This window comes from Hylobates moloch, unplaced genomic scaffold, assembly GCF_009828535.3.
Source record: "Hylobates moloch isolate HMO894 unplaced genomic scaffold, HMol_V3 SCAFFOLD_5, whole genome shotgun sequence".
Taxonomy (NCBI): Eukaryota; Metazoa; Chordata; class Mammalia; order Primates; family Hylobatidae; genus Hylobates; species Hylobates moloch.
This window is the reverse complement of record NW_026652280.1, coordinates 99,922,092-99,947,296: the sequence shown is the minus strand read 5'-3', so window position 1 is coordinate 99,947,296 and position 25,205 is coordinate 99,922,092. Positions and strand designations below refer to the sequence as shown.

At 43.1% G+C, this 25,205-nt stretch overlaps 1 protein-coding gene across 6 annotated transcripts in view; it reads right to left on the bottom strand.

The window, feature by feature from the left end:
- Positions 1-3,442: 3,442 nt before the first annotated feature.
- ASH1L (ASH1 like histone lysine methyltransferase) overlaps positions 3,443-25,205 on the bottom strand; it is a 332,744-nt gene continuing 310,981 nt past the window's right edge. For 5 of the 6 annotated variants that reach the window (XM_032154245.2, XM_032154247.2, XM_032154243.2 and 2 more), the window contains 13 exons: positions 23,580-23,737; positions 21,799-21,951; positions 18,342-18,396; positions 18,127-18,259; positions 16,450-16,698; positions 15,184-15,270; positions 12,985-13,075; positions 12,107-12,257; positions 11,830-12,002; positions 10,467-10,633; positions 8,027-8,067; positions 6,794-7,095; positions 3,443-6,155 (listed from right to left, as the gene is read on the bottom strand). In XM_032154245.2, coding sequence (XP_032010136.1) covers positions 6,064-6,155; positions 6,794-7,095; positions 8,027-8,067; positions 10,467-10,633; positions 11,830-12,002; positions 12,107-12,257; positions 12,985-13,075; positions 15,184-15,270; positions 16,450-16,698; positions 18,127-18,259; positions 18,342-18,396; positions 21,799-21,951; positions 23,580-23,737 — 1,852 coding nt within the window. In that variant the 3' untranslated portion in view covers positions 3,443-6,063. The remainder of the gene's footprint in view (positions 6,156-6,793; positions 7,096-8,026; positions 8,068-10,466; positions 10,634-11,829; positions 12,003-12,106; positions 12,258-12,984; positions 13,076-15,183; positions 15,271-16,449; positions 16,699-18,126; positions 18,260-18,341; positions 18,397-21,798; positions 21,952-23,579; positions 23,738-25,205) is intronic. The other variant, XM_032154248.2, reaches the window with a different exon arrangement.

Genomic DNA, 25,205 nt, shown 5'->3' with positions numbered 1-25,205 from the left:
GCAGATCACTTGAGCTCAGGAGTTTGAAACCAGCCTTGCCAACATGGCAAAACCCTGTCTCTACAAACAATACAAAAAATTAGCCAGGTGTGGTGACACATGCCTGTGGTCCCAACTAGTTGGAGGGCTGAGGCAGGAGGATCCTTTGAGCCCAGGAGGTTGAAGCTACAGTGAGCGGAGATTGTGCCTCTGCATTCCAGCCTGGGTGACAAAGGGAGAACCTGTTTCAAAACAAAGAGTTGTAAGAAATGTCACCATTTTTTCTACTGGCTGGGCGCGGTGGCTCACACCTGTAATCCCAGCACTTTGGGAGGCCAAGGTGGGTGGATCACGAGGTCAGGAGATAGAGACCGTCCTAACACATTGAAACTCCGTCTGTACTAAAAATACAAAAAATTTAGCGGGGCATGGTGGTGGGCACCTGTAGTTCCAGCTACTCAGGAGGCTGAGGCAGGAGAATGGCGTGAACCCAGGAGGCGGAGCTTGCAGTGAGCTGAGATTGTGCCACTGCACTCCAGCCCGGGCGACAGGGTGAGACTCTGTCTCAAAAAAAAAAAAAAAGAAAAAAGAAATGTCAACATTTTTTCTACTTAGTATCTATCACTCTGTGATGATATAATTCCAAGTAACCCAGGCACTTGACAACAACAAAAAGTTCCAAGTAAAAGAGAGGCCAGGTATGGTGGCTCATGTCTGTAATCCCAGCACTTTGGGAGGCTGATGTGGGAGGATTGATTGTGGTCAGGAGTTTGGGACCAGCCTGGGCAGTACAGCAAGACAGTCTATTAAAAAAAAAAAAAGCTGGGAGTGGTGGCATGCAACTGTAGTCCCAGCTACTTTGAGAAGTTGAGGTGGGAGGATCACTTGAGCCTAGGAGTTCAAGACTGCAGTGAGTTTTGATTGCACCATAGCACTCCACTCCACTCTAGCCTGTGAGACAAAGAAAGGGCCTCTCTCAGCTGGGCGCGGTGGCTCACGCCTGTAATCCCAGCACTTTGGGAGGCCAAGGCGGGCGGATCATGAGGTCAGGAGATTGAGACCATCCTGGCTAACATGGTGAAACCCTGTCTCTACTAAAAATACAAAAAATTAGCTGGGTGAGGGTGGGCGCCTGTAGTTCCAGCTACGCAGGAGGCTGAGGCAGGAGAATGGCGTGAACCCCGGGTGGCGGAGCCTGCAGTGAGCCGAGATCACGCCACTGCACTCCAGCCTGGGTGAAAGAGCGAGACTCCCTCTCAAAAAAAAAAAAAGAAAGGGCCTCTCCCCAAAAAAAAAAAAAAAGTGTATCTATCTCTCTCTCTATATGTGTGTATATATCTATATCTATGTATCTATCTATCTATCTATTATCTATCTATCTATCTATATGATCTAGAATAGAACAATTGCAGTAGATACCAAAGGTTAAAAATTAAAAAAAAAAGCAGCTGGGTGCAATGCCTCATGCCTGTAATCCCGGCACTTTGGGAGGCCGAGGTGGATGGATCACCTGAGGTCGGGAGTTTGAGATGAGCCTGACCAACATGGAGAAACCCCATCTCTATGAAAAATACAAAATTAGCTGGGCATGGTGGCACATGCCTGTAATCCCAGCTATTTGAGGGGCTGAGGCAGGAGAATTGCTTGAACCTGGGAGGCAGAGGTTGCCGTGAGCCGAGATCGTGCCATTGCACTTCAGCCTGGGCAATAAAGAGCAAAACTCCGTCTCAAAAAAAAAAAAAAAAAAAAAATTTAAAGATAATCATCTCAAAAAAATGTAACAGTAACATATCATTTCTGCAGTCACGAAGAAACCATTATGTAACAGTAGGGCACTCTGATCTCGTCTTGAACCTCAAGTCCTTATAGGAGTAGAGATTGAACTGTTGGAGTAAGCTGTCTTGCTACTTCTGAGTAACTGTATTCTAGCTGAACTCCCAGCCTAAATGTTTAACTCATGTCTGGGACAAAGTTTTGGTAGGCCTTTCAGTTATCTGCAGGAATGGGTTTATCTTCCTTAATTAGTAGGGTCACTTTGTCTATTTATGACACTTTCCTATTTGTGGAGGAGTACACAGACTTTGGAGTTCTGGCTCCAACACTAGTTACTGGGTGACCTTTGGCAAGTTACTTAACCTTCCTGAGCTTCAGTTTTCACTCTTACAAAATGGGAATAACTTCAGAGGGCTATTATGAAGATTAACTATGTGATCTTGGGCAAGTTACTTAAATTGTCTTTTGCTTCAATTTCCTCATTTATAAAATTGGGATTTGGTACCTACCACAAAGGGCTTTTGTGAGGATTAATAAGCAAATATATGGAAACTGTTTATAATAGAAATGGTCTGACAGAGTGGCCTAAAAAACCGTGGCCTAAAGTTATATATTGCTGGCCTCAGTGGTTGTTACTGAGAATTAATGAGATGATGATGCATGTGTGTGCAAAGGATGGAGATGTAGAATAACATGGCATGGTTTTTTGTTTTTGTTTTTTTTGAGACAGAGTTTCACTCTTGTTGCCCAGGTTGGAGTGCAGTGGTGCAATCTCGGCTCACTGCAACCTCCGCCTCTCGGGTTGAAGCGATTCTCCTGCCTCAGCCTCCAGAGTAGCTGGGATTACAGGCATCCACCACCACGCCCGGCTAATTTTTTGTATTTTTAGTAGAGACAGGGTTTCACCATGTTGGCCAGGCTGGTCTCAACCTCCTGACCTTAGGTGATCCGCCCGCATGCCATGTTTAAGAAATAGCTGGGGCTGGGTGCAGTGGCTCAGGCCTGTAATCCAAGCACTCTGGGAGATGGGCGGATCATTTGCGGTCAGGAGTTTGAGACCAGCCTGGCCAACATGGTGAGACTCCATCTCAAAAAAAAAAAAAAGAAAGAAACAGCTGGGCCAGGCATGGTGGCTCATGCCTGTAGTCCCAGAACTTTGGGAGGCTGAGGTGAGTGGATCACTTGAGCCCAAGAGTTTGAGACTAGCCTGGGCAACACAGGGAGATCCCTGTCTCTACAAAAAAGAAAAACATTAGCCAGGCGTGGTGGTGTGCCCCTGTAGTCCTAGCAACTCAGGGGGCTGAGTTGGGAGGATTGCTTGAGCCCCGGAGGTTGAGGTTGCTGTGAGCTGTAATGCGCCACTGCACTCTGGTCTGGGCAACACAGTGAGGCCTTGTCTCGAGAAAAAAAAAAAAAAACAAAAACAAAAAAAAACCCCAACAAAACAGCTGGACTAGGTTGGGTAACATGGTGAAACTCTGTCTGCACAAAAAGTACAAGAATTAGCCAGGCATGGTGGTGCATGCCTGTAGTTCCAGCTACTTGGGAAGCTGAGGCAGAAGGATCATTTGAGTCCGGGATGTGGAGGTTGCAGTGAGCCGAGATTGTGCCACTGCACTCCAGTTTGGGTAACAGGGAGACTCTGTCTCAAAAACAAAAAACAACAAAGCAACTGGACATTTGGTGTGTGTTATTATTGCGCTGATTGATTAGGCTGGGTCCAGACTAGAAAGATCCTAGTACTGAAGAAATGACTTTATCCAGTAGTCAACGGCAGTGAGTGTGCTCATGTGCAGCCTAGCATGTTTATGATGTTGTTTCAGAAAGATCCCCTTGGAAACAGGATGAAGTTGTTCTTGGAAGATAAGTGGGGATAAGAAGGAGAAAAAAATAGCAAGCTCATCAGTCCACAGTTAGGAAAAGTTTTTTCCATTTAATACTAGACTTTCAAGGATTGAGATGCAAGCTTTGTATGCAATTACATCCAATGTTAAAATTGGTAATACATAATTTACAAAGATTAACATCAAAACAATCATCTATTTAGATATGCTTTTGTAAAAAGGAAATATATTAGCAGCATTTATATTTTCCGCAATCACACAGCCTACAGACATGCAGACTAACTCTGTATCTATTTGCAGTGATGTAGTGCTTTGCCCCGCATTTCAAACACCAAAACCCGCCTGGCAGCTGGGGGGTTCTTTTTATTTCGTTATTATAAAATAACTGAAAAATAAAAAAAGGCATTAATTTCTACACCAGTAAGAAAAAACAAGTTTTTGCACTTACCTAACATTTGATTGTCTAAAAAACATTTCAGTTTTTTTTTTAGTCTTTCAACAAAAGAAAGATAAAATGACAGAGCGTAGTGTCTTTTGCTTCTGTTCTCGCATTTTACAAAGTTTTTTTTTCTTTTTCATCTTTTTTAAAATTTTAGTGTTTAACACTATAAAGGAAACATTGAATTTTAATCTCTTTCTTGTCATTTTCTCGCTTTTGACTAAAAGGAGACCCCCAAAGTGCCCCTAGTCCCACCTCCCTCCCACCCACTCCCTGCAATGAAAAACAAAAGAAACCACTCAAACGGGCTTGGACATGCGATTTTTCCAGCTCCACATGTGAGTATCTTATACCCAGGTCTCTTAGTAATGTACAGTGCTTCTCTACAGTAAGAAAATACTCCAAACTATTTTCTTAATTCTCTTTTTTCTTTAATAAAATATTTATTTTGCTTTTTTTCTCTGCTCAAGGGGATCATTGGCATCCCCTATCTCTTTTGTTTTTTCCTCAAGAATGACACAGAAAGGGGAAAAAGAAAAAAATATTCAATGGAATGGAAGGTGGTCAATGGGTCTACCTAAACGAGTCAGAGCATCGTCACCGTAAGGGGAAATGTACAATTAGGACAGCATTGGTCCAATATTAGAAAAAAGTAATGGGGACATGTTTACTATTGTATTGCTTACCAATCACACAGCAGATGTGTGTGTGTATATATATATATATATATACACACACACATTATATATACACACACATACATATATATATATACACACACACACACACAACTTGGCACATTTAAAAACCATCTTTTCTCTTAGAACATCTAAAACATATATGCATATGTATGTCTGAAAAGACAACAAAGCTTTTTAAATTTTATTTTTAAAGAGACAGTATAGTCTGTTAACTTCTGGTCAAGAGAGTAGGAAGGAAGGAGACACCCTGGATATACCTCCTGATGTCATTCAGGAGGGTGAAGGAAGATGGGACTGCGGTGAAGAGAAATACACTGTCTCTTTAAGAAAGGGACATTGAAAACTGTACAATTAAGAAAACAAGAGTAGTGTTTTCAATTGATAATCTATACTCACAGCAAATACTCTGATAGGTGAATACTGCTGAACAGTTTATGTAGTGACTTTTGTTGCGGTGGTGGGTTTAGAGTTCTTTTTATGTAGGTTTTTAAATGATTTTATTTTGAACTGAATCTCCATTTGCACAGCACAGCAGACACACAAGAACTACAGCGCATTAAAAACAGCATGTGTGCTGGCGGGGGCCTGGCTTTCTCACTAGAAAAAAATATGTTTGACAGGTTATGAAGGGTAAAACAAAAATAATTGCAAGAACTACCGTGCCCTTCTGACCCCATGGGGGCCTTCCCTATCCTATGATTCCATTTTGGGGAGTAGAGGTAGGGAGGGGGCAGCAGTTACAAGTGCTTTGAGCTGTCAACTCACATTTTACTTTGACCTGGTTGGGCAAGAAAGGAGAGACAAACTTCCCTAGTCAGGTATCTAGGAAGAAGCCTCAGCTACTGTTTCTGTTTAAGGTCTCTGGGGTAGCTCTTGGAGCCAATAGAGAATAGATGGGGTAGGAATAGCGATCCTGGTCCTATCCTTTTGGATTTTGAGTTAATACCTGGGTATAGGAAGTAGCTTCTTAGCAATGCCTGTGGGATCTGAGGATGACAGAAAAACCTAAGCTGTGGGGTGGGGCAAATGCTATAAAGTACCAGTAGGTTCTGGTCATCAATGTGGTCCTCCCTCCTCTCTACATTATTAACCCTTAAGGTGAAGCAATGGAGAGGAAAATTAATTAACCTGAACTGTCTTGGACAGAACCCTTTCCTCTCCCTCTCCACTAGCTCCAAGGCTTATTAAGTACCTAATGTCAACAACATGGCCCCATTCCCCTTGCCCGGACGGACCCTTCCCACCCCTGTCTATACCCAGAGAGCAGGAGGCAGGACTGATTAGCTCCACTGGATCCCAGATGCTTGAGGTTCTCATTCTTTGAGGGTCACTTTCGAAAGCTGTTTTCTGGGATAAACAAAGTACGCCTTCGCAGTTTCCTGCCTGATCCTTCCTCCAGCAAGTAGGTCACATCAATGGCTGAAAACAGAACCAAGGAGGCTCATCAAAATACCAATCTCCTATTTTTTTTTTTTTTTTTTTTGAGACGGAGTCTTGCTCTGTCGCCCAGGCTGGAGTGCAGTGGTGCAATCTCGGCTCACTGCAAGCTCCGCCTCCCGGGTTCACGCCATTCTCCTGCCTCAGCCTCTCCGAGTAGCTGGGACTACAGGCGCCCGCCACCACGCCTGGCTAATTTTTTGTATTTTTAGTAGAGACGGGGTTTCATCATGGTCTCGATCTCCTGACCTCGTGATCCACCCGCCTCGGCTTCCCAAAATGCTGGGATTACAAGCGTGAGCCACCACGCCCGGCCACCAATCTCCTACTCTTTATTCCAGATTTGAGCTCTAAGGAGAGCACACGAACTCAATGATTCCTTTTCTGACCTATAAGCAGTTTAGACCATCCTCCAACCATGCATGAAAAAGGTGGTTGTTTAGAGGAGATCATCTCACCTTCCAGTTTCACTCCCAAGATGTAACTAAAAGCAAGCCTATGAAAGAACTACACCATTTTCTTAGAATACTTTGGTGCTGAACCAGTAATTACAATTTTTTTCCATTCCCTCTCATTTTGCATTTATCTTAAACCCTAGATATGAACCTGATTATTCTTACCATTTTTTCCAGGGATTTTTTCAAGGAGATTGAGCAAGATCTGGTTGAGTCGTTCCCGTTGGTTATGCCGTCGTTCCTCAGGGGTACAGGTTGATTGGGGTTCTTGACTACTTTCCTCTGTTTTTTTTTCACCCTCATTGACTTTAGCAGTGGCCCCCTCCCGTTCTGGCTCCTCCAGGCTGGGTATCTCATTGGCTGCTTGCTCTTGACTGGCTAGAACCTCTTCAATCAAGGGTAGCGCGTCATCCTCCTGGCCCAAGTCTTTTAGGGGTGGCTTTGAGCGCTCAGACTTCCAGGATGATCTGCCAAAGGATATCTGAATTTAGAGTAAGAATTGAGGAGGAAAAGGGGATGAAGGGTAGGAGGCCTCAGGATGGCTTGAGATCCTGGAGTCCAGCAGTTAGAGCCTTAGCTTGAGCTAAGAAACTTGACTCTCGTTTTCACTTTATATTATTTGAACAAAACACTGCCTTTACCTGAAATTTATTTATAAAATTCAACTTTTATTATTTCTCTTAGGAATATGCACAAATGGTATAGGAATCCATAAAATATACAAGGGCTAATAAAATTGTTTAGCTGGTTCTACATGATTGCTTCATGACTAGAGAAGTATGGTACAACCCTGTGATGCCAGTAATCCAACTACAATAATAAATATTTAAATGGAGTTTTAAATTTTCCTGCTTCCCTTTTTCACATCAATAGTCTAATATTTTCTCCCTTATGGTAAGCTATTGGTGTAGGTAAAGCAGTTGTTATGCCTCCATTCAACAGATGACGAGACTGGAGAAAAAGCCTTCTGTCATCTTTCTTCAGGAATAATCCTCATGCACAAAATAAGCAAAAATAAAAACTATGAACCCATAGTTCATAGCTCAGTGAAAACTGTACTGGCTACATCTGTTCCTTGATAGAGGTACCAAGAGCTGATATACCTTGAGGTAATGGGGAAAGCTTACAGACATCTAAAAGAAACTTTTCTAGTCTGGAGTTCTGTTCCAAATCTGTCTCTACTCCTTGCACATCTCTCTGTTGCTCCAACTAAGGCTCCATAATGGGACCACATCTACTGAAATTTAGTTCTTCCATAGTGCTAGCACTACACTGGGCTACTCTGCAGAGAAGACCCAGTCCTAGAAGTGGAGCTGAGTGGGTAGTTGTTTGTTTTCTTGATCCATTCAAGCTCTTAGTCAATCCCTTAGGATCCTCATATCCCCCCATAGGACTTACCGTCCTCCATTCCTCTTGTAGTTGTCTGGGACGTAATGAGGCTGCAGAGAAGAAAAGGAAGAGGTAAGCATATTGCAGAAGCTGGGAGAGCTAACTCTCTTCTGGGGCCAGTCAGGATAAGGAATACAGTAGGGCAGTAGACAAGTTGGGTGACTTTGTTTTAAGATGAGAAATTTAGTACTTCTATGAATATGCAGGCCACAATGATTATCAGCATTTTGTGCTCCCAGGATGACAATGGGAGGGGTAAGTGCACAATTTTCTCTACCCCATTTCACCTTTTAAATACAGTCATATGTCGCTTGGGGACATATGGGGATATGTTCTGAGAAATATGTCATCAGGTGATTTGATTGTTATGTAAACATCATAAAGTGTCCTTACACAAACCTAGATAGTATAGCCTACTATACACCTCGGCTACTTAGTATAGCCTACTATACACCTCGGCTATTTAGTATAGCCTATTGCTCCTAGGCTACAAGCCTATATATACAGCACAGTACTGTACTGAATACTGTAGGCAGTTGTAATACAATGGTAAGTATTGTGTATCTAAACATAGAAAAGGTATTACATTGCAATATGTTACGACAGCTATGACATCACTAGATGATAGGAAGGAATTCTTCAGCTCCATTATAATCTTATGGGATCACCGTTGTATATGCAGTCCAATGTTGACTGAAACATGTTGCACATGACTGTAGTTAAGGCTGGGGTTTCAAAGCTAGTCAGTAAGCTATTGATTGAGCAAGCAAAACCAAATAAGTCTAGATGTGAGGAAAGACCTGGTGGTGGGCAGAGAATACAAAAGACGGTCTGGAAAATTAAAAAAAAAAAATAGGGAAAATAGGAATGTATTGCTTTGTTTTCTGGTTAGATTATTTTTCTTTCTTTTTTTTTTTTTTTTTTTTTTGTTGAGAGTCTTGCCCTATTGCCAGGCTGGAGTGCAGTGGTGCGATCTTGGCTCACTGCAATCTCTGCCTCTGGGTTCAAGCGATTCTTCTGCCTCAGCCTCCTGAGTAACTGGGATTACAAGTGCACGCCACCACGCCTGGCTAATTTTTGTATTTTTAGTAGAGATGGGGTTTCACCATGTCGGCCAGGCTGGTCTCAATCTCCTGACTTTGTGATTCACCCGCCTCGGCATCCCAAAGTTCTGGGATTACAGGTGAGAGCCACCGCGCCTGGCCCTGGTTAGATTATTTCTAAGGATTCCAGGGTGACAGCTATGAATTTTTACAGGCCCACTAAAAGAAGACTCAAAGATGAGGAGCTCAGCCAGGGTTTTATAAGAGCAAACAGATGAACGGATGATCAAAATCTTTATGGAATGATGAATGACAAAACATATAATTGGCACATGGTCTCAACAATTTGAAAGAAAAAATACCAGGAAAAAGCCTGAAAATGAAAATGTTAATAATGGTTATTTTCTGGATAGTGGAGTATATATATAACTTTTTTCCTCTTAATGCTTCTATACTTAATTTTTTTTTTTTTTTTTTTGAGAGAGGGCTCTGTCACTCAGGCTGGAGTGCAGTGGCACAATCAGCTCACTGTAACCTCAAACTCCTGGGCTCAAGTGATCCTCCTGTCTCAGCCTCCCAAAGTGCTATGATTACACATGTGAGCCACCATGATGTTTATACAATAAACACCACCACCACAAATTTTGTTTTGTTGTTGTTTTGTTTTGAGACGGAGTCTCGCTCTGTCATCCAGGCTGGAGTGCAGTGGCGTGATCTTGGCTCACTGCAAGCTCCGGCTCCTGGGTTCACGCCATTCTCTTGCCTCAGCCTCCGGAGTAGCTGGGACTACAGGCACCCGCCACCACGCCTGGCTAATTTTTTGTATTTTTAGTAGAGAGGGGGTTTCACTGTGTTAGCCAGGATGGTCTCGATCTCCTGACCTCGTGATCCGCCCGCCTAGGCCTCCCAAAGTGCTGGGATTACAGGCGTGAGCCACCGTGCCTAGCTCACAAATTTTATATAATGATCGTGTCTTCCATTTTTAATGCAGGCATAAAAAGAAAAAGCACTGAATTATTTTCTGTGAAGGTTCTTCCTTTACAGGTGTGTTCTCAATGTGAGAGAGGAAAAAAAGGAGTTTTTCAGGGTTCTTGCTTCTTAAAATTATGGGTGTGAAAGACAAAACAAAACAAAAATCTACAGAATGGGGCTCGCCAGCAAAGGTTAAACAGACGAAAGAGAAAAGAGGAAAGGTATAACACTATATCAACAATTTTCTGAGATACAGTCTATGTGAGGAAATGTACTTATGCTGTTCAAATGTCCCAAATAGAGACAGAGATTTCCAGTTTGGGATGGAATTTGGATGAAGAAGCAGAGAACTACATGAAGATTTTCATTCAGTGAATTTCATGCATGAACCAGATTGTCCTGACATGTAGTGTTAAGAAAGGAAGGAGACTCACCGAGAAATCTTTTTTGGGAGTGAGCTTCTTGGGGAAGTGATCAAAAGCATAGGGTTTGGTGCAGACAGGATAGCGGTTCCGGTGGATCTTGTAAAACAGGTGTGCTGACTTGTCAAGCCGATAATCACAGATGTACACATCTTGCTCCTTCACTCCTTTGGGTCTCCCTATGGGTCCAACCAGTGTTAAGGAATCCTATTTCCCCATTTCTCCCCCTGAGCTGCCCAAAGACCCCATACACACCAATGGGAGAGCAGCTAGACCCTTAAAACCCTACATGGTAGCTATTTAGAGAGGCAGGACAACTAAGCCTTTGGTAGTTGCCAGACAAAGAGTTCTCAGACACTAGTGTCAACAAAGGATAAAGTAAATATACAGCAGAATGGATGGGAATAAACCAGAAATGTAAACTGAGTGCTACAGGGATGTGTGAGGGAGTATTTTGAGGGAAAAAGAGAGCAGGTTACGGGGAGTTACAAGAAAAGAACAGAGGTATAAATTTGAGGGAAACACATTTGTAAATGAATACTTTTTAACTGAGACAAGGAGGACTCATCAGTATCACACAGAACTGCAAGAAGTCTGTCAGTTTTGGAATGGAATACATACTCTTTTAGACTATTTTGCTATGATTCTGACAGAACAGTCTAGGCAACTGAACTCTGTTAATAAAGACAAATAACATATATTGAGCTTTTACTCTAAGCCATAAACTAGGCTGAGTGCTTTTGTAGATTATTTTATATAATCTTTTAAGAACTCTTTAAAATAGATAATCCTTATTTTCAATGGGAAACTGATACTTAGATTAAGTAAATTCCACAAGGGAACATAGATAAAATGTGGTAGAGCTGGAATTTGAAATTAGTACACAGTATTAACAAAATTAACTAAATTTAATAAAAAAGAATAAAATTTTATTGAGTACTAAGCACTAGGTAAAAGAAAGGAAAAAATATAGTAGAGCTCTCTGAAGTTTCATAGCTAGCCTTGGAGAATCTTTCATCATACACAGGCAACAAGAATGGGTGGGCAATGAACAGGAGGCATGAGGTCATTGAGGTCATTTTTTTTTTTTTGAGGCAGGGTTTCATTCTGTTGCACAGGTTGGAGGGCAGTGGTGCGATCTTGGCTCACTGCAACCTCTGCCTCCCAGGCTCAGCAATCCTCCCAGTAGTTGGGACTACAGGCCTACACTGCCACGCCTGGCTACAGAGGCAGAGTTTTGCCACGTTGGCCAGGCTGGTCTCACACTACTGGGCTTAAGCAATCTGCCTGCCTTGGCCTCCCACACTGCTGGGATTACCGGCGTGAGCCACTGCACTTGGCCGAGGTCATTTTTTAACTAGCCCAGATCACTTACCTTTACAATACGTATAAAGGTCCAACACACAGCAGGTCCCCACTACAGCCTCCAAGGGAATGATCTCATAGAGTGGCACTCGAAATAGTTCATTATGATAGAACCGACGGGATGGAGAGTGGTGTGTTTCGTGGGGACGGAAATAATGATGACCAAAGGCAAACCGTTCCTCTCTAAAAAAAGGAAAAGTGAGAAGGGAGAGGTTTAGTTGATTAGCAAGATCCTAGTGAACATTCAGCTCCACTGGTACAGCACGGCTGGAAGAAAAGGACAGGACCTCAGCACATACTTTTCATTCTTCCAAAGCTTCTCAATGCGAAAGATGTCAAGTTTATCTCGGTTAATGTGAGATAACAGTCGATAGGACTGACGGACCGGGTGGCCATCAGGGGTGCGCCGACTATCCCTCATCAGATACACACAGTCACCTAGGAAGACCCAGAACACAGAAGAAACATAAAACAATTCTTGTATGAATTCTGTTAGGCATCTGTTTATCTGACTCAGGGTCTACACAGAACTCATAATCTGAAACAGTATAAACAGAGAGAGTTAAAAGCAGCAGCGTTAAGTGATGATAATCAATTCTAAGCTATGACAATAATATAAGGGAGGCATTCCATTTCTTGAGCTTCCTTTTTTTTTTTTTTGAAACGGAGTCTCGCTCTGTCGCCCAGGCTGGAGTGCAGTGGCGCAATCTCGGCTCACTGCAAGCTCCGCCTCCCGGGTTCACGCCATTCTCCTGCCTCAGCCTCTCCGAGTAGCTGGGACTACAGGCACCCGCCACCACGCCCGGCTAATTTTTTGTATTTTTAGTAGAGACAGGGTTTCACCGTGGTCTCGATCTCCTGACCTCGTGATCCGCCCGCCGCTGGGATTACAAGCGTGAGCCACCGCGCCCGGCCTCCATTTCTTGAGCTTCCTATGTGTTTCTCCCAGTCTTAAAATTAGCTTTATAACATGTCTGTCATTTCAAATTAGTATTATTTGGTGGAGAGGTGATGCATGTAAGCACAAGGACTACAGATATAAAAACTTATATTCTATTGCTATTCGAGGCCGTATGGAGACAATGACTATGATGGAGACAGCAGAGACTTCCTACTATTCAGAAAGGTCACCTCTGACAAGTAGGGTTAGCTCCTATATACATACCCTGACGAAGCAGCAAGTCATCTCGGAGCAAACAGATGAAGTAGACACAGCCAGGTTGGGCATAGTGGGGCCGAGGGATCATGGGAACCTCCTGACAGGAGTAGAAAGCCAATGTATAAGGGCTGGAATTACTGCATTCAACCTACTTATTTCTCAACCTAGAATTCTCAATCAATCAAAACTTACTGTTTAATCATTTCGATACACCACAGGTACACAAAAAAGATGAAAGCAACTAGAGTTGTTAAACCTGGAAAAGCGAAGGTAGAGGACAAAACTGACAGGCTAAGTATCTCAATCTATGTTTTATGAAGCACTAATTGTGTAGTTGCTCTATGTAATCTAGGGGCCATATGAAAATGTGTGAAGGGAGACTAATTATTACAATGATTGCAGTATGCTACTGGTATTTAATGCCCAAGGTCCAAGGAAGCCAAACATTCTGAAATGCATCCCTCACAACAAGAACTATTCACCTAAACATGACAACAGCAACATTATTAAGAAATACTGCCTAAATCTCTTCTTTTTTTAAAAATGACTTGCCCAAAATCACACATATAAAGATAGCAGAGCCAAGCATAGAACCCACTTAATGACTTAGGCAAGCCACTTACCCTCTCTCCTATGAAGTGAGCCTAACACTAACCTTTGCTGATTCTGAGTCCAGTGCTCTTTTCACTTAAACCACCGTCTAACATAAAGACGTTAAGGGTACCAAGTTCTGGATTTTGTAAGCTATTCCTTTCATGAACATCTGATGTGTTTATAAAAACCTCAGTTTTGTTTTTGTTTTTTTTTTTTGAAACGGAGTCTCGCTTTGTCGGCAGGCTGGGGTGCAGTGGTGCGATCTCGGCCCACTGCAACTTCCGCCTCCAGATTCAAGTGAATTCTCCTGCCTCAGCCTCCCGAGTAGCTGGGACTACAGGCGCGCAATACCACACCCAGCTAATTGTTGTATTTTTAGTAGAGATGGGGTTTCACCATGTTAGCCAGGATGGTCTTTTTTTTTTTTTTTTTGAGACTGAGTCTCACTCTGTCACCCAGGCTAGAGTGCAGTGGCGTGATCTTGCCTCACTGCAACCTCTGCCGCCCAGGTTCAAGTGATTCCCCTGCCTCAGACTCCCAAGTAGCTGGGATTACAGGCGCCTGCCACTGCACCCGGCTAATTTTTTTAATAGTTTTTAGTAGAGACGGGGTTTCACCATATTGGCCAGGCTGGTCTTGAACTCCTAACCCCATGATCCACCCGCCTCGGCCTCTCAAAATGTTGGGATTGCAGCCGTGAGCCACTGCGCCCGGATGAGGATCTTTATCTCTTGACCTTGTGATCTGCCCGCCTCGGACTCCCAAAGTGCTGGGATTATAGGCGTTAGCCACCACGCCCAGCTTTAAAAAAAATTTTTTTTTGAGACAGAGTCTTGCTCTGTTGCCCAGGCTAGAGTGCAGTGGTGCGATCTTGGCTCACTGCAGCCTCTGCCTCCTGGGTTCAAGTGATTCACCTGCCTCAGACTCCTGAGTGGCTGGGATTACAGGCACCTGCCACCATGCCTGGCTAAGTTTTGAATTTTTAGTAGAGACAGGGTTTCACCATCTTGGCCAGGCTGGTCTTGAACTCTTGACCTCATGATCCACCGCACCTGGCTTGTTTTTTTTTCTTTCTAAGAGATGGAGGCTTGCTCTGTCGCCCAGGCTGGAGTGCACTGGTGTGATCTTGGCTCACTGCAACATTTGCCTCCCAGCTTCTAGCAATTCTCTTGCCTCAGCTGCCCAAGTCTGAGACTACAGGTGCACGCCTCCATGCCCAGCTAATTTTTTTTGTATTTTATTAGAGATGGGGTTTCACTGTGTTGCCCAGGCTGGTCTTGAACTCCTGAGCTCAGCCAATCCATCCGCCTTAGCCTCCCAATGTGCTAGGATTACAGGCATGAGCGACCGTGCCTGGCCAAAAACCTTAGTTTTATATAGTGCCATTCCTTCCACAGATTTCTAAGTATTTTATTTTCCCTTTGATCATACTCCCGAAATAGGGAAAAACAGAATTATGACCCTTAATGTAAAGTTTAAGAAACCAAGGCCCAGAGAGGCTGAACAACAACCTATTAAAGGAAATTCTGCAAAGCAGGAGCAGGACAGGTAAGATACCATGCGCTACGTCTCCTACTTATAGATCAGAGTTTTATCAGAAGTGCAGCTTACCCTGTCCACAGGCCTTGGGTCACACTGCTCACAAAGGTAGTGCTCCACATCTGAGTTCACTCCCATACAATCACAGTGCTGCCATACCTGTAGAAAAACATACAGTTTGAGGGGACATGGAGGCTATGACTTATTGAGAGTGTCCTGGGAGCCCAGAATAAAAAATTAGCAATAGGTCAGGGTAAAGTAAAAGAGGAACTAAGGCTAAGTGGGTGAATGAGAAATTAGAGATAAATGGTAAAATAGGAGGAAAACAGAATAATGACTTTTCTAAGCAAAAGTATACCCATTGACTCATAATCTATAGATCTGGGCACATAAAATGGGGAGATGGACAGAGAATAGGAAAACAAATGAATAGACCACTAAACTAAGTAATTTAAGTAATTGCTATGACTATTCTGAAAGGCTTTACAGCTACAAAATGTTTTTTTTTACTCCTGTCTAACTTTAGCCTCCCAACAATCCTATGTGTTACTTACAGCCACTTTACACATAAAGTTATGCGTTCACATATATTAGTGGGGACACTAGGGCTCAAATCCAGGCTTTGACTTCTTCATCAGGAGCCCTACATGTATTAACATATTTCACTCTATCAGAGGATTCAACTAATAGAGTATACTATCACTAATGATTCAAAAGGCAAAGCACTATATGAAATACTGTCATTTTCCTTGATCCAGATTATGTAAGAAGTGTACAGTGGAAAGTGGGCAGAAAGAAGGAAAGAGCCAGGCGTGGTGGCTCACGCCTGTAATCCCAACACTTTGGGAGGCTGAGGTGGGCAGATCACTTGAGCTCAGGAGTTCGAGACCAGCCTGGGCAACATGGTGAAACCCCATCTCTACAAAAGTACAAAAAATTAGCCGGGCATGGTGGCACACGTCTGTAATCCCAGCTATTCGAGAGGCTGAGGTGGGAGGATTGCTTGAGCCTGGGAGGCAGAGGTTGCAGTGAGCTGAGATCGTGCCACTGCACTCCAGTGTGGGCGACAGAGCAAGATCCTATCTTATAAACAAAACAAAACAAAAAAAACAAGAAGAGAGGAGAGAAGGAAAGAAAAAGAAGGGAAGGATAAAGTGAAAGAGAGAGATAAAAGGAGAAAGGCAATATGGTAAACACAGAAACCTAACAGAAACCAAGGCTAAGTTACAGTTCATAAACAGTCTTTCAAGCCAATCCAAAAGAGGCATGGGCTTCTTCTTTGAATATAGTCACCGTGTTCATCAGGACCAAGCTTCTGCTTCATTTCCTGACCCTCACCATGCACTTGTCACACTGGATCATGAGACCTTCATCCTTGTAGAGGCCACAGATACAGCGAATAACATCGTCATCCTTCTCATGCCCATTCTCCTTTTCAGAGACTGAGGTCTCACTGCTGTCTGCCTCACTTGCTGTCTCTCCCACAATCTCATCAATCTGGGCTGATGCCTCATGCCGGGCATTGTAATAGGCCTTTCGTAGACGGCAAACATCTCTCCCAACTGGGGATTTACGCCCATAGTACTTCTGAAGAAAGCAAATAAAGAAATCATGTTTGGTCCTCTCAATTTGGCTTAACAATTTACCTGAAGAGGTAGCATGACTTTCTTTATCCTCCCATTTTGGTTAACAGATTTTCAATAGTATCGAATATATGGCCAGACAGTTGGTAACAACTTAAACTGAACTAAAACGAATTCAAGTTAGAATCTGCATGTTATTTTTCCATTTGCTCAATTGATCTGTCATTCAATTCCTGTCACGGGCCTTCTTGTCCACAAGATCAAATACACAGAGATCATGAAATATGAATTAATATCACAAGCATAATGTACTGTAGAAGTTCAACATACACCTTTGTCTTGCAGATATCTGTGACAGATCTACAGGTGTTGAATCTATGTGGAAGCTGGGTTTCAGTAGGAAGAATGTTACAATTCAAGATTGCTCTAATTCTTCTCCCGCTTGTCTATTTTTCTTTCTCATTTTGTCTTTCAACTTCTATTATTCCTTTATCTAGTAGGCTCTTTTGTCTTCCAAACACCTCTCCAAGGTATGTCAAAATTACTGAATAATTTCCTCTCTTCTATGCACCATACAATAGTCCATCTTGTCCTTTAAATCAGTTCAAGGCCACTTTCTCTCCAATGAGCTTCAGCTATTCCATAGTCTTATCACTGTGATACTCCTCAATTCCATCCTCCAGATATATTACTGGCCAGGCGCCGTGGCTCACGCCTGTAATCCCAACACTCTGGGAGGCCAAGGCGGGCAGATCACCTGAGGTCAGGAGTTCAAGACCAGCCTGGCCAACATGGTGAAACCCTGTCTCTACTAAAAATACAAAATTAGCCAGGCGTGGTGGCAGGCGCCTGTAATCCCAGCTACTCAGGAGGCTGAGGCAGGAGAATTGCTTGAACCTGGGAGGTGGAGGTTGCAGTGAGCTGAGATCACGCTATTGCGCTCCAGCCTGGGTGACAGAGCAAGACTCTGTCTCATAAAAAAAATATATATCTATATCTATCTATATACACACACACACACACACACACACACACATGCACACACACACATATATAAACATTTACCTACGCATATTTCTGTATATTTCACATGTACTTATTTTCTTGAGGAAAGAAACTACAGATATTAGTTAAATGTATTAAAATATCTATATAATGCAGTCATAAAGGTTTAATACTAAATTAGTTTTTTACAAAAATTATTTTTTTGGGGGGGAATGATTTAACCTTCCACTCTAGTCGTATCAATGTCTTCATAGATAGCCTTCTATAATATTTAGTATACTGTAACACATACCCCAAGGATACTCAAAAATGACTGGCTTTTCCAACCAGAAATATGGCTGATAGAGGAGGGTAAAAATCTTAAACTTCTAGACTAATTCTTTTCAGAACAAACTTGTGAAATCCGTTTGAAGTCAGTGAAAAATACCTCAGCATTCCGAAAGACTTTGAGCATGTCAGCATCAAAAGCTTCCACTGTCTTATAGTAACCAGTGAGGATCTGCTTCTCTATGGTGATAAGATCTAGGGGATCAGAGATCTTCTCATAATAATCAGCATTCCTGGAACACAAAGCCAGGGTGTCAATCTGGCACACTTAGCACTTTTTAAAAACTCAGATGATTCCCACAAATGTGAACCTACTTTTTCTTTGGGGGAAGGTTCAAAAGTGGAGCTGCCAGTGCTTGCCGGGAAGAATCTGCAAAAGAATGTGAGGTTTAGTAGAAAGATTCCACCATACAAGTGAGGCAAGCATCTCTTAACTGGAAGAGTAGAATCCCTCAAATTAAAAGTGAGAGAAAAATCCAAACCTTCTTTTTTTTTTTTTTTTTTTTTTTTTTAGACAGAGTCTCACTCTTGTCGCCCAGGCTGGTGTGCAATGGCACGATCTCGGCTCACTGCAACCTCCACCTCCTGGGTTCAAGCAATTCTCCTGCCTCAGCCTCCCGAGTAGCTGGGACTACAGGCGTGTACCACCACGCCCAACTAATTTTTTTTTTTTTTTTTTTGAGACAAGAGTTTCGCTCTGTCACCCAGGCTGGAGTGCAGTGGCGTCATCTTGGCTCACTGCACGCTCCGCCTCCCGGGTTCATGCCATTCTCCTGCCTCAGCCTCCCGAGTAGCTGGGACTAGAGGCACCTGCCACCGCGCCCGGCTCATTTTTTGTATTTTTAGTAGAGACAAGGTTTCACTGTGTTAGCCAGGCTGGTCTCGATCTCCTGACCTCATGATCCACCCGCCTCGGCCTCCCAAAGTGCTGGGATTACAGGCGTGAGCCACCGCGCCCGGCCAATTTTTGTATTTTTAATAAAGACAGGGTTTCACCACGTTGGCCAGGATAGTCTCGAACTCCTGACCCTCAGGTGATCCACCCGCCTCGGCCTCCCAAAGTGCTGGGATTACAGGCATGAGCCACTGTGCCTGGCCAAAAATCCAAGTCTTTTTAAGGCCTGTGAAAAATCCACTTTTTCAGATATGTAGGTAAAGGCAGGGATCAAATGATAGTTCTTTTTTTTCTGAGACGGAGTCTTGCTCTGTCGCCCAGGCTGGAGTGCAGTGGCACAATCTCGGCTCACTGCAAGCTCCGCCTCCCGGGTTCACGCCATTCTCCTGCCTCAGCCTCTCCGAGTAGCTGGGACTACAGGTGCCCGCCACCACGCCAGGCTAATTTTTTGTATTTTTAGTAGAGACGGGGTTTCACCGTGGTCTCGATCTCCTGACCTCGTGATCCGCCCGCCTCGGCCTCCCAAAGTGCTGGGATTACAAGCGTGAGCCACCGCACCCGGCCCAAATGATAGTTCTAAGATTGTCTAGGATATGAAAGATATAGTTGTATCTGCTTGAAAGGTAGCACAATGTTAGCTGGGTAATGAGAAGAACTTCCTATGAAGAATGAGAGATGGGAACTTATTGAGGGTAATCTGCTTAGGGCAAATTACTACTCAACAAATCTTATAATAGCAAAACGAATATCTTATCCAAAAAGTGCTTCCTAGTTCTCATTAACTGCCCTTAATTAATAGTAGTTTGTTTGGCTGGGAATGGGCGAGGTGGCTCACACCTGTAATCCCAGCACTTTGAGAGGTCAAGGCGGGCAGATCATGAGGTCAGGAGATCAAGACCATCCTGGCTAACATGGGGAAACTCGGTCTCTACTAAAAATAAAAAAAATAGCCGGGCGTGGTGGCATGCACCTGTAGTCCCAGCTACTCAGGAGGCTGAGGCAGGAGAGTCACTTGAACCCGGGAGGCGGAGGTTGCAGTGAACAGAGATTGCACCATTGCACTCCAGCCTGGGTGACAGAACAGGACTCCGTCCTAAAAAAAAAAAAAAAAAAAGAAAAAGAAAGAAAAAGAAAAAGAAAAAAAAAGGCCGGGCGCGATGGCACACGCCTATAATCCCAGCACTTTGGGAGGCTGAGGTGGGCAGATCACGAGGTCAAGAGATTGAGACCATCCTGGCCAACATGGTGAAACCCTGTCTCTACTAAAAACACACACACACACAAATATTAGCTGGGTGTGGTGGCACACGTCTGCAATCCCAGATACTTGGGAGGCTGAGGCAGGAGAACTGCTTGAACCTGGGAGGCACAGGTTGCAGTGAGCCAAGATTGTGCCACTGCACTCCAGCCTGGGCAACAGAATGAGACTCTGTCTCAAAAAAAAAAAAAAAAAATTTGTTTGGCGGGGCACAGTGGCTCACGCCTGTAATCCCAGCACTTTGGGAGGCTGAGGTGGGCAGAGAACTTGAGGTCAGGAGTTCGAAAACGGCTTGGCTAACATGTTGAAACCCCATCTCACTACCAAAAAATACAAAATTTAGCTGGGCATGGTGGTGCACACTTGGAGTCCCAGCTACTCAGGAGGCTGAGGTGGGAGAATCATCTGAACCCATGAGGCGGAGGATGTGGTGAGTCAAGATTGCACCACTGAACTCCAACCTGGGCAACAGACTGAGACCCTGTCTAAAACAATAAAAACAAAGGCCGGGCATGGTGGCTCACGCCTATAATCCCAGCACTTTGGGAGGCTGAGGCAGGTGGATCACAAGGTCAGGAGTTCAAGACCAGCCTGGCCAATATGGTGAAACCCTGTCTCTACTAAAAAATACAAAACTTAGCCAGGTGTGGTGGTGTGTGCCTGTAGTCCCAGCTACTCAGAAGGCTGAGGCAGGAGAATCACTGGAACCCGGAAGTGGAGGCTGCAGTGAGCTGAGATCATGCCACTGCACTCCAGCCCGCGCCACAGAGTGAGACTTTGTCTCAAAAAAAAAAAAAAAAAGTAAAATAAAATAAATAAATAAATAAATAAATTACTGTTATTCTGTTGGGTATGGATCCAATTAAATTCCAGATATTGAATAATTTAGTACTGTACTGTGAATATTTTCTGTAATTGATTTTTCCTGTAAAAGTTACTCTGTATTATGAAAATGGAATTTATGGTGAGGGGCCACTTCTCATTTGCTACCATACTTAATTTCTGGCAATTTCACTAGAGAGTAAAAGAGCCTGTGTTTCATGCTCAGAATGCAGTGACATGGTAGATATACTTACTGCAGTTGCATGTTCGGTGAGATAAGCCTACTTGAGAATGCAAGACAGACATGGTGGCTCATGCCTACAATCCCAGAACTTTGAGAGGTCGAGACAGAAGGATTGCTTGAGGCCAGGAGTTCAAGACCAGCCTAGGCAACATAGTGAGACCTCCATCTCAAAAAAGACAGAATGCAGCAGAGAGTGTGATTTATTTTGGGAATGTAAATGGAATAGGTGCCTCAAAATTCAAAACTTTACATCTTACATCTTAGGGCAGTTTGGTCCCCATTTTCCTCTTTATATCCTTAGGTTAACAAAACTGCAAAAAGCCACTATAATATCAAAGATAATCAGGAGACAGAAAAAGAAATGAAAAAGAAAAGAAATGCCCACGAGCAGTAGCTCATACCCGTAATCCCAGCACTTTGGGAGGCCTAGACAGAAGGATCACTTGAGCCCCGGAGTCTGAGACTAGCCTGGGCAATACAGTAAGACCCTATCTCTATTTATTAAAAAAAAAAAAAAGACAAAAAGAACAAATTTGAAGGTGGTTATAGTCACCTTTATAAGAGATGATACCATCACAAATTTCTTTGAAGATCTGGGCTAGGCGGGCTGCCCGAGCCACTTCAATATTTTCCTCTGCAGCTGCCAACCGTCTTGTTCGAACAGATCGAGCTGTCTGCAGGGCAGAGAACTGGGTCATGAAGACATCTGGAAGAATAAAGTGAAAATTAAGTTTTAGGAAAGAAGGAGCTCTACATGTCTTTCTCTTTCCCAATGGATTCCTGCCATTTGCTCTATTTTCCCCTGAAGTGATTAGGTAGATTAGTGGGCACAGAGTTCTTTCTACCTTCTGTAATGAAAAATCAGGAAACACTGGAATTTACTGGAGACAAAATGCTGCAAGAGGGACCTTAGCTTAGTGCTCAAATGCAGTACAGTATAGCAGTTGTAAGTCTGGGTTTCAAAATGAATCTATCAGCATCTGAATTCTGGTGTCACTGCTTATTAGCTGTGTGATTTTGGCAAGTTATTTAACCCATGTCTCAGCTTCTCAAACATAAAATGGTAATAATGGTAGTACTTCCCTCATAAGGAAATAATGCAGGTTAAATGAGATAATGCTTTTAATGTGTTTAGCTCAGTGCCTGACATGTAAGCACTCTGTAAATGATATCTGTTATTATTAGAAGAGGTAAATAGTTAGGATATAAGTTCAAAGAATTTATGCCAATCAAGTCATTGACAGGATGTAAGATTCTGGGCAAATTTTTAAATCTATCTAGTTTGCATTCAGCATATCCCTCACACATCACACAGAATTGTTTCTACCTTTTTAGGGGAAGAAGGAAAGGATAAAAAAAGAGCATGATCTTTTGAACACTATTTTCAGTTAGAAAGGATGCTTGGACATGCTAGTTCCTCTGCTTTCAGTCTCTTCTGGATAATAAATATCTGAACTCAGGAGTGCTGTTATATTATTAATGCATGAAGGTTACAAAAAGGAAATCTGATGGTTTGTGAGTACAGTGCTAATCTGAATGTGAGAAAAAAAGGTCTTCAAACTGATAATGACCCGTCCCCCACTGAATCTGAATGTCAGAAATGACCCGTCCTCAGCTGAATCTGAATGTGAGATAAAAAGGTCTTCAAACTGATAATGACCTGTCCACCCACTGATAATTACCCGTCCCCCACCCCAATTTCCCCAGTGGATTTGGTATCACTATTTACTCTGTCTGCAAGTTATTTTCAAGGTAGGAAGTAACAAAGAGGGCCCACTATCTATCTGATACCTAATTACTATTTCAGACCATAGGTCATGTTTGAAAGGCTGTAGAAGGAGGTTTCTTTCTATTCCCTAAAAAGAGGAAAGCTGAAGAACTGGGATGGATAGGTTATTACTGACTGATGCGTACATATTTGGATCATAACTTTTTTGGTCAATACTAAAAGGAGTTGTTAAATAGATTATCTGCTGGAAAGCAACTAAAATAAATTAATAGAAATGTTTCAGCCGAGTGTGGTGGTTTACGCCTGTAATCCCAGAACTTTGGGAGGCCGAGGCAGGCGAATCACCTGAGGTCAGGAGTTCCAGACCAGCCTGGCCAACATGGCAAAACCCCCTCTCTACTAAAAATACAAAAATTAGCCGATTAGCCGGACATGGTGGCGGGGGCCTGTAATCCCAGCTACTCAGGAGGCTGAGGCAGGATAATTGCTTGAACCCAGGAGGCAGAGGTTGCAGTGAGCCTAGATCGTGCCATTGCACTCCAGTCTGGGCAACAAGAGTGAAACTCTGTCTCAAAAAAAGGAAAGAAATGTTTCAAATGCCTTACCAGACTTGATATTCCCATCATCTCGGCAGATCCCATTCCAACGGGTATATAATGATGCTGAGTGAATATTATCACTGGTGTGCTTTACTTCCTCCTGTTTTTGACGAATCTTTTCCCAGTTTCGGACCAAGAATACATGATGCTTTAATACAAAGTTCCTGCAAGGAAGGAAAAAAAATCTTCCTTTATTCATTAATTAAATAAGCATGTATTACATGTCTACTCTATGGAAGCCACTGTTAGATGATATATACGTGAACTGAGCTGTTGTAAAGAGAATTATATGGGCAAAAGCATCACTCAATTTTGTATCTTGAATTTTTTTACATTACATAAAACATGTAATATTTACATACATCTGGCAAACAATTAAAGGCTGCAAAAATGCTGGCAAGTGAAACAGCCTGACCAGAAGGCAGAGATTTATTTGTACAAATTCTAAATACAGTTGTCAAGATAAAGTAGGGTCTTAGGATCACCTATAACAAGGAGAACTGGACTGGCAAATAAAGGTAAAGACATGTAAGATGGATACGCACTGGGCAAACTATGTTAGGTGCAGTGCTGCCATATGGTTCCCTAAACTTACTGCTTTTTTTTTGAGTCGAAGTCTCCCTCTGTTGCCTAGGCTGGAGTACAGTGGCGTGATCTCAGCTCACTGCAACCTCCACTTCCCGGGTTCAAGCGATTCTCTCAGCCTCCTGAGTAGCTGGGGTTACAGGCGCCTGCCACCATGCCCAGCTAATTTTTGTATTTTTAGTAGAGACGGGGCTTCCCCATGTTGGCCAGGCTGTTCTTGAACTCCTGACATCAGGTGATCCACCTGCCTCGGCCTCCCAAAGTGCTGGGATTACAGTGGTGGCGTGAGCCACCGTGCCTGGCCCTGGTTCCCTAAACTTAAATGAGTTATGTGTATCTTGACTGATCCTATATAATTTTGATGATTCCATTATTCAATTTCCATAACAAGACATATGTAAATAGATGTGATCTTGGATAAATCTCAAGCTATGTGTCTCACTTCTCACTTAAATGGAGATTAGACTAATTTTCTAGTTCCTGCACACTGGAATCCCCTGGGAGACTTTATAAACTACTGATACCTGGGTTCCACCTCTGCAAATTCTGATTTAAGTGGTCTAGGGTGTGGCCTGGGCCTTGGGAGTTTTTCAAAGTTCCCCATGCTAATAGACAGCCAAAGTAGAGAACCACTGGACTGGTTTTTCCGAAATATAAAATTTCTACGACTCAAAGGGAAATAGGGAAATAGAATGAAAGGGGCTAAAATTACACAATGGTTATAAATAAGGATAAACTTTCAACAAATAGGACATACTCACTTGTTTGCTTCTGAAAGGGACAATTCTTATCTGAATACAGGGAACAGCAGAAATTACCACTAAAGATCCTTTCTATTGCTCTGTTAACATGTCAGCAGAGCAGGTGTTCTGTTTTTTGTTGTTGTTTTGTTTTTGTTTTTTGAGACGGAGTTTTGCTCTTATTGCCCAGGCTAGAGTGCAATGGTGCGATCTCGGTTCACCGCAACCTCCTCCTCCTGGGTACAAGCAATTTTCCTGCCTCAGCCTCCTGAGTAGCTGAGATTACAGGCATGCACCACCATGCCTG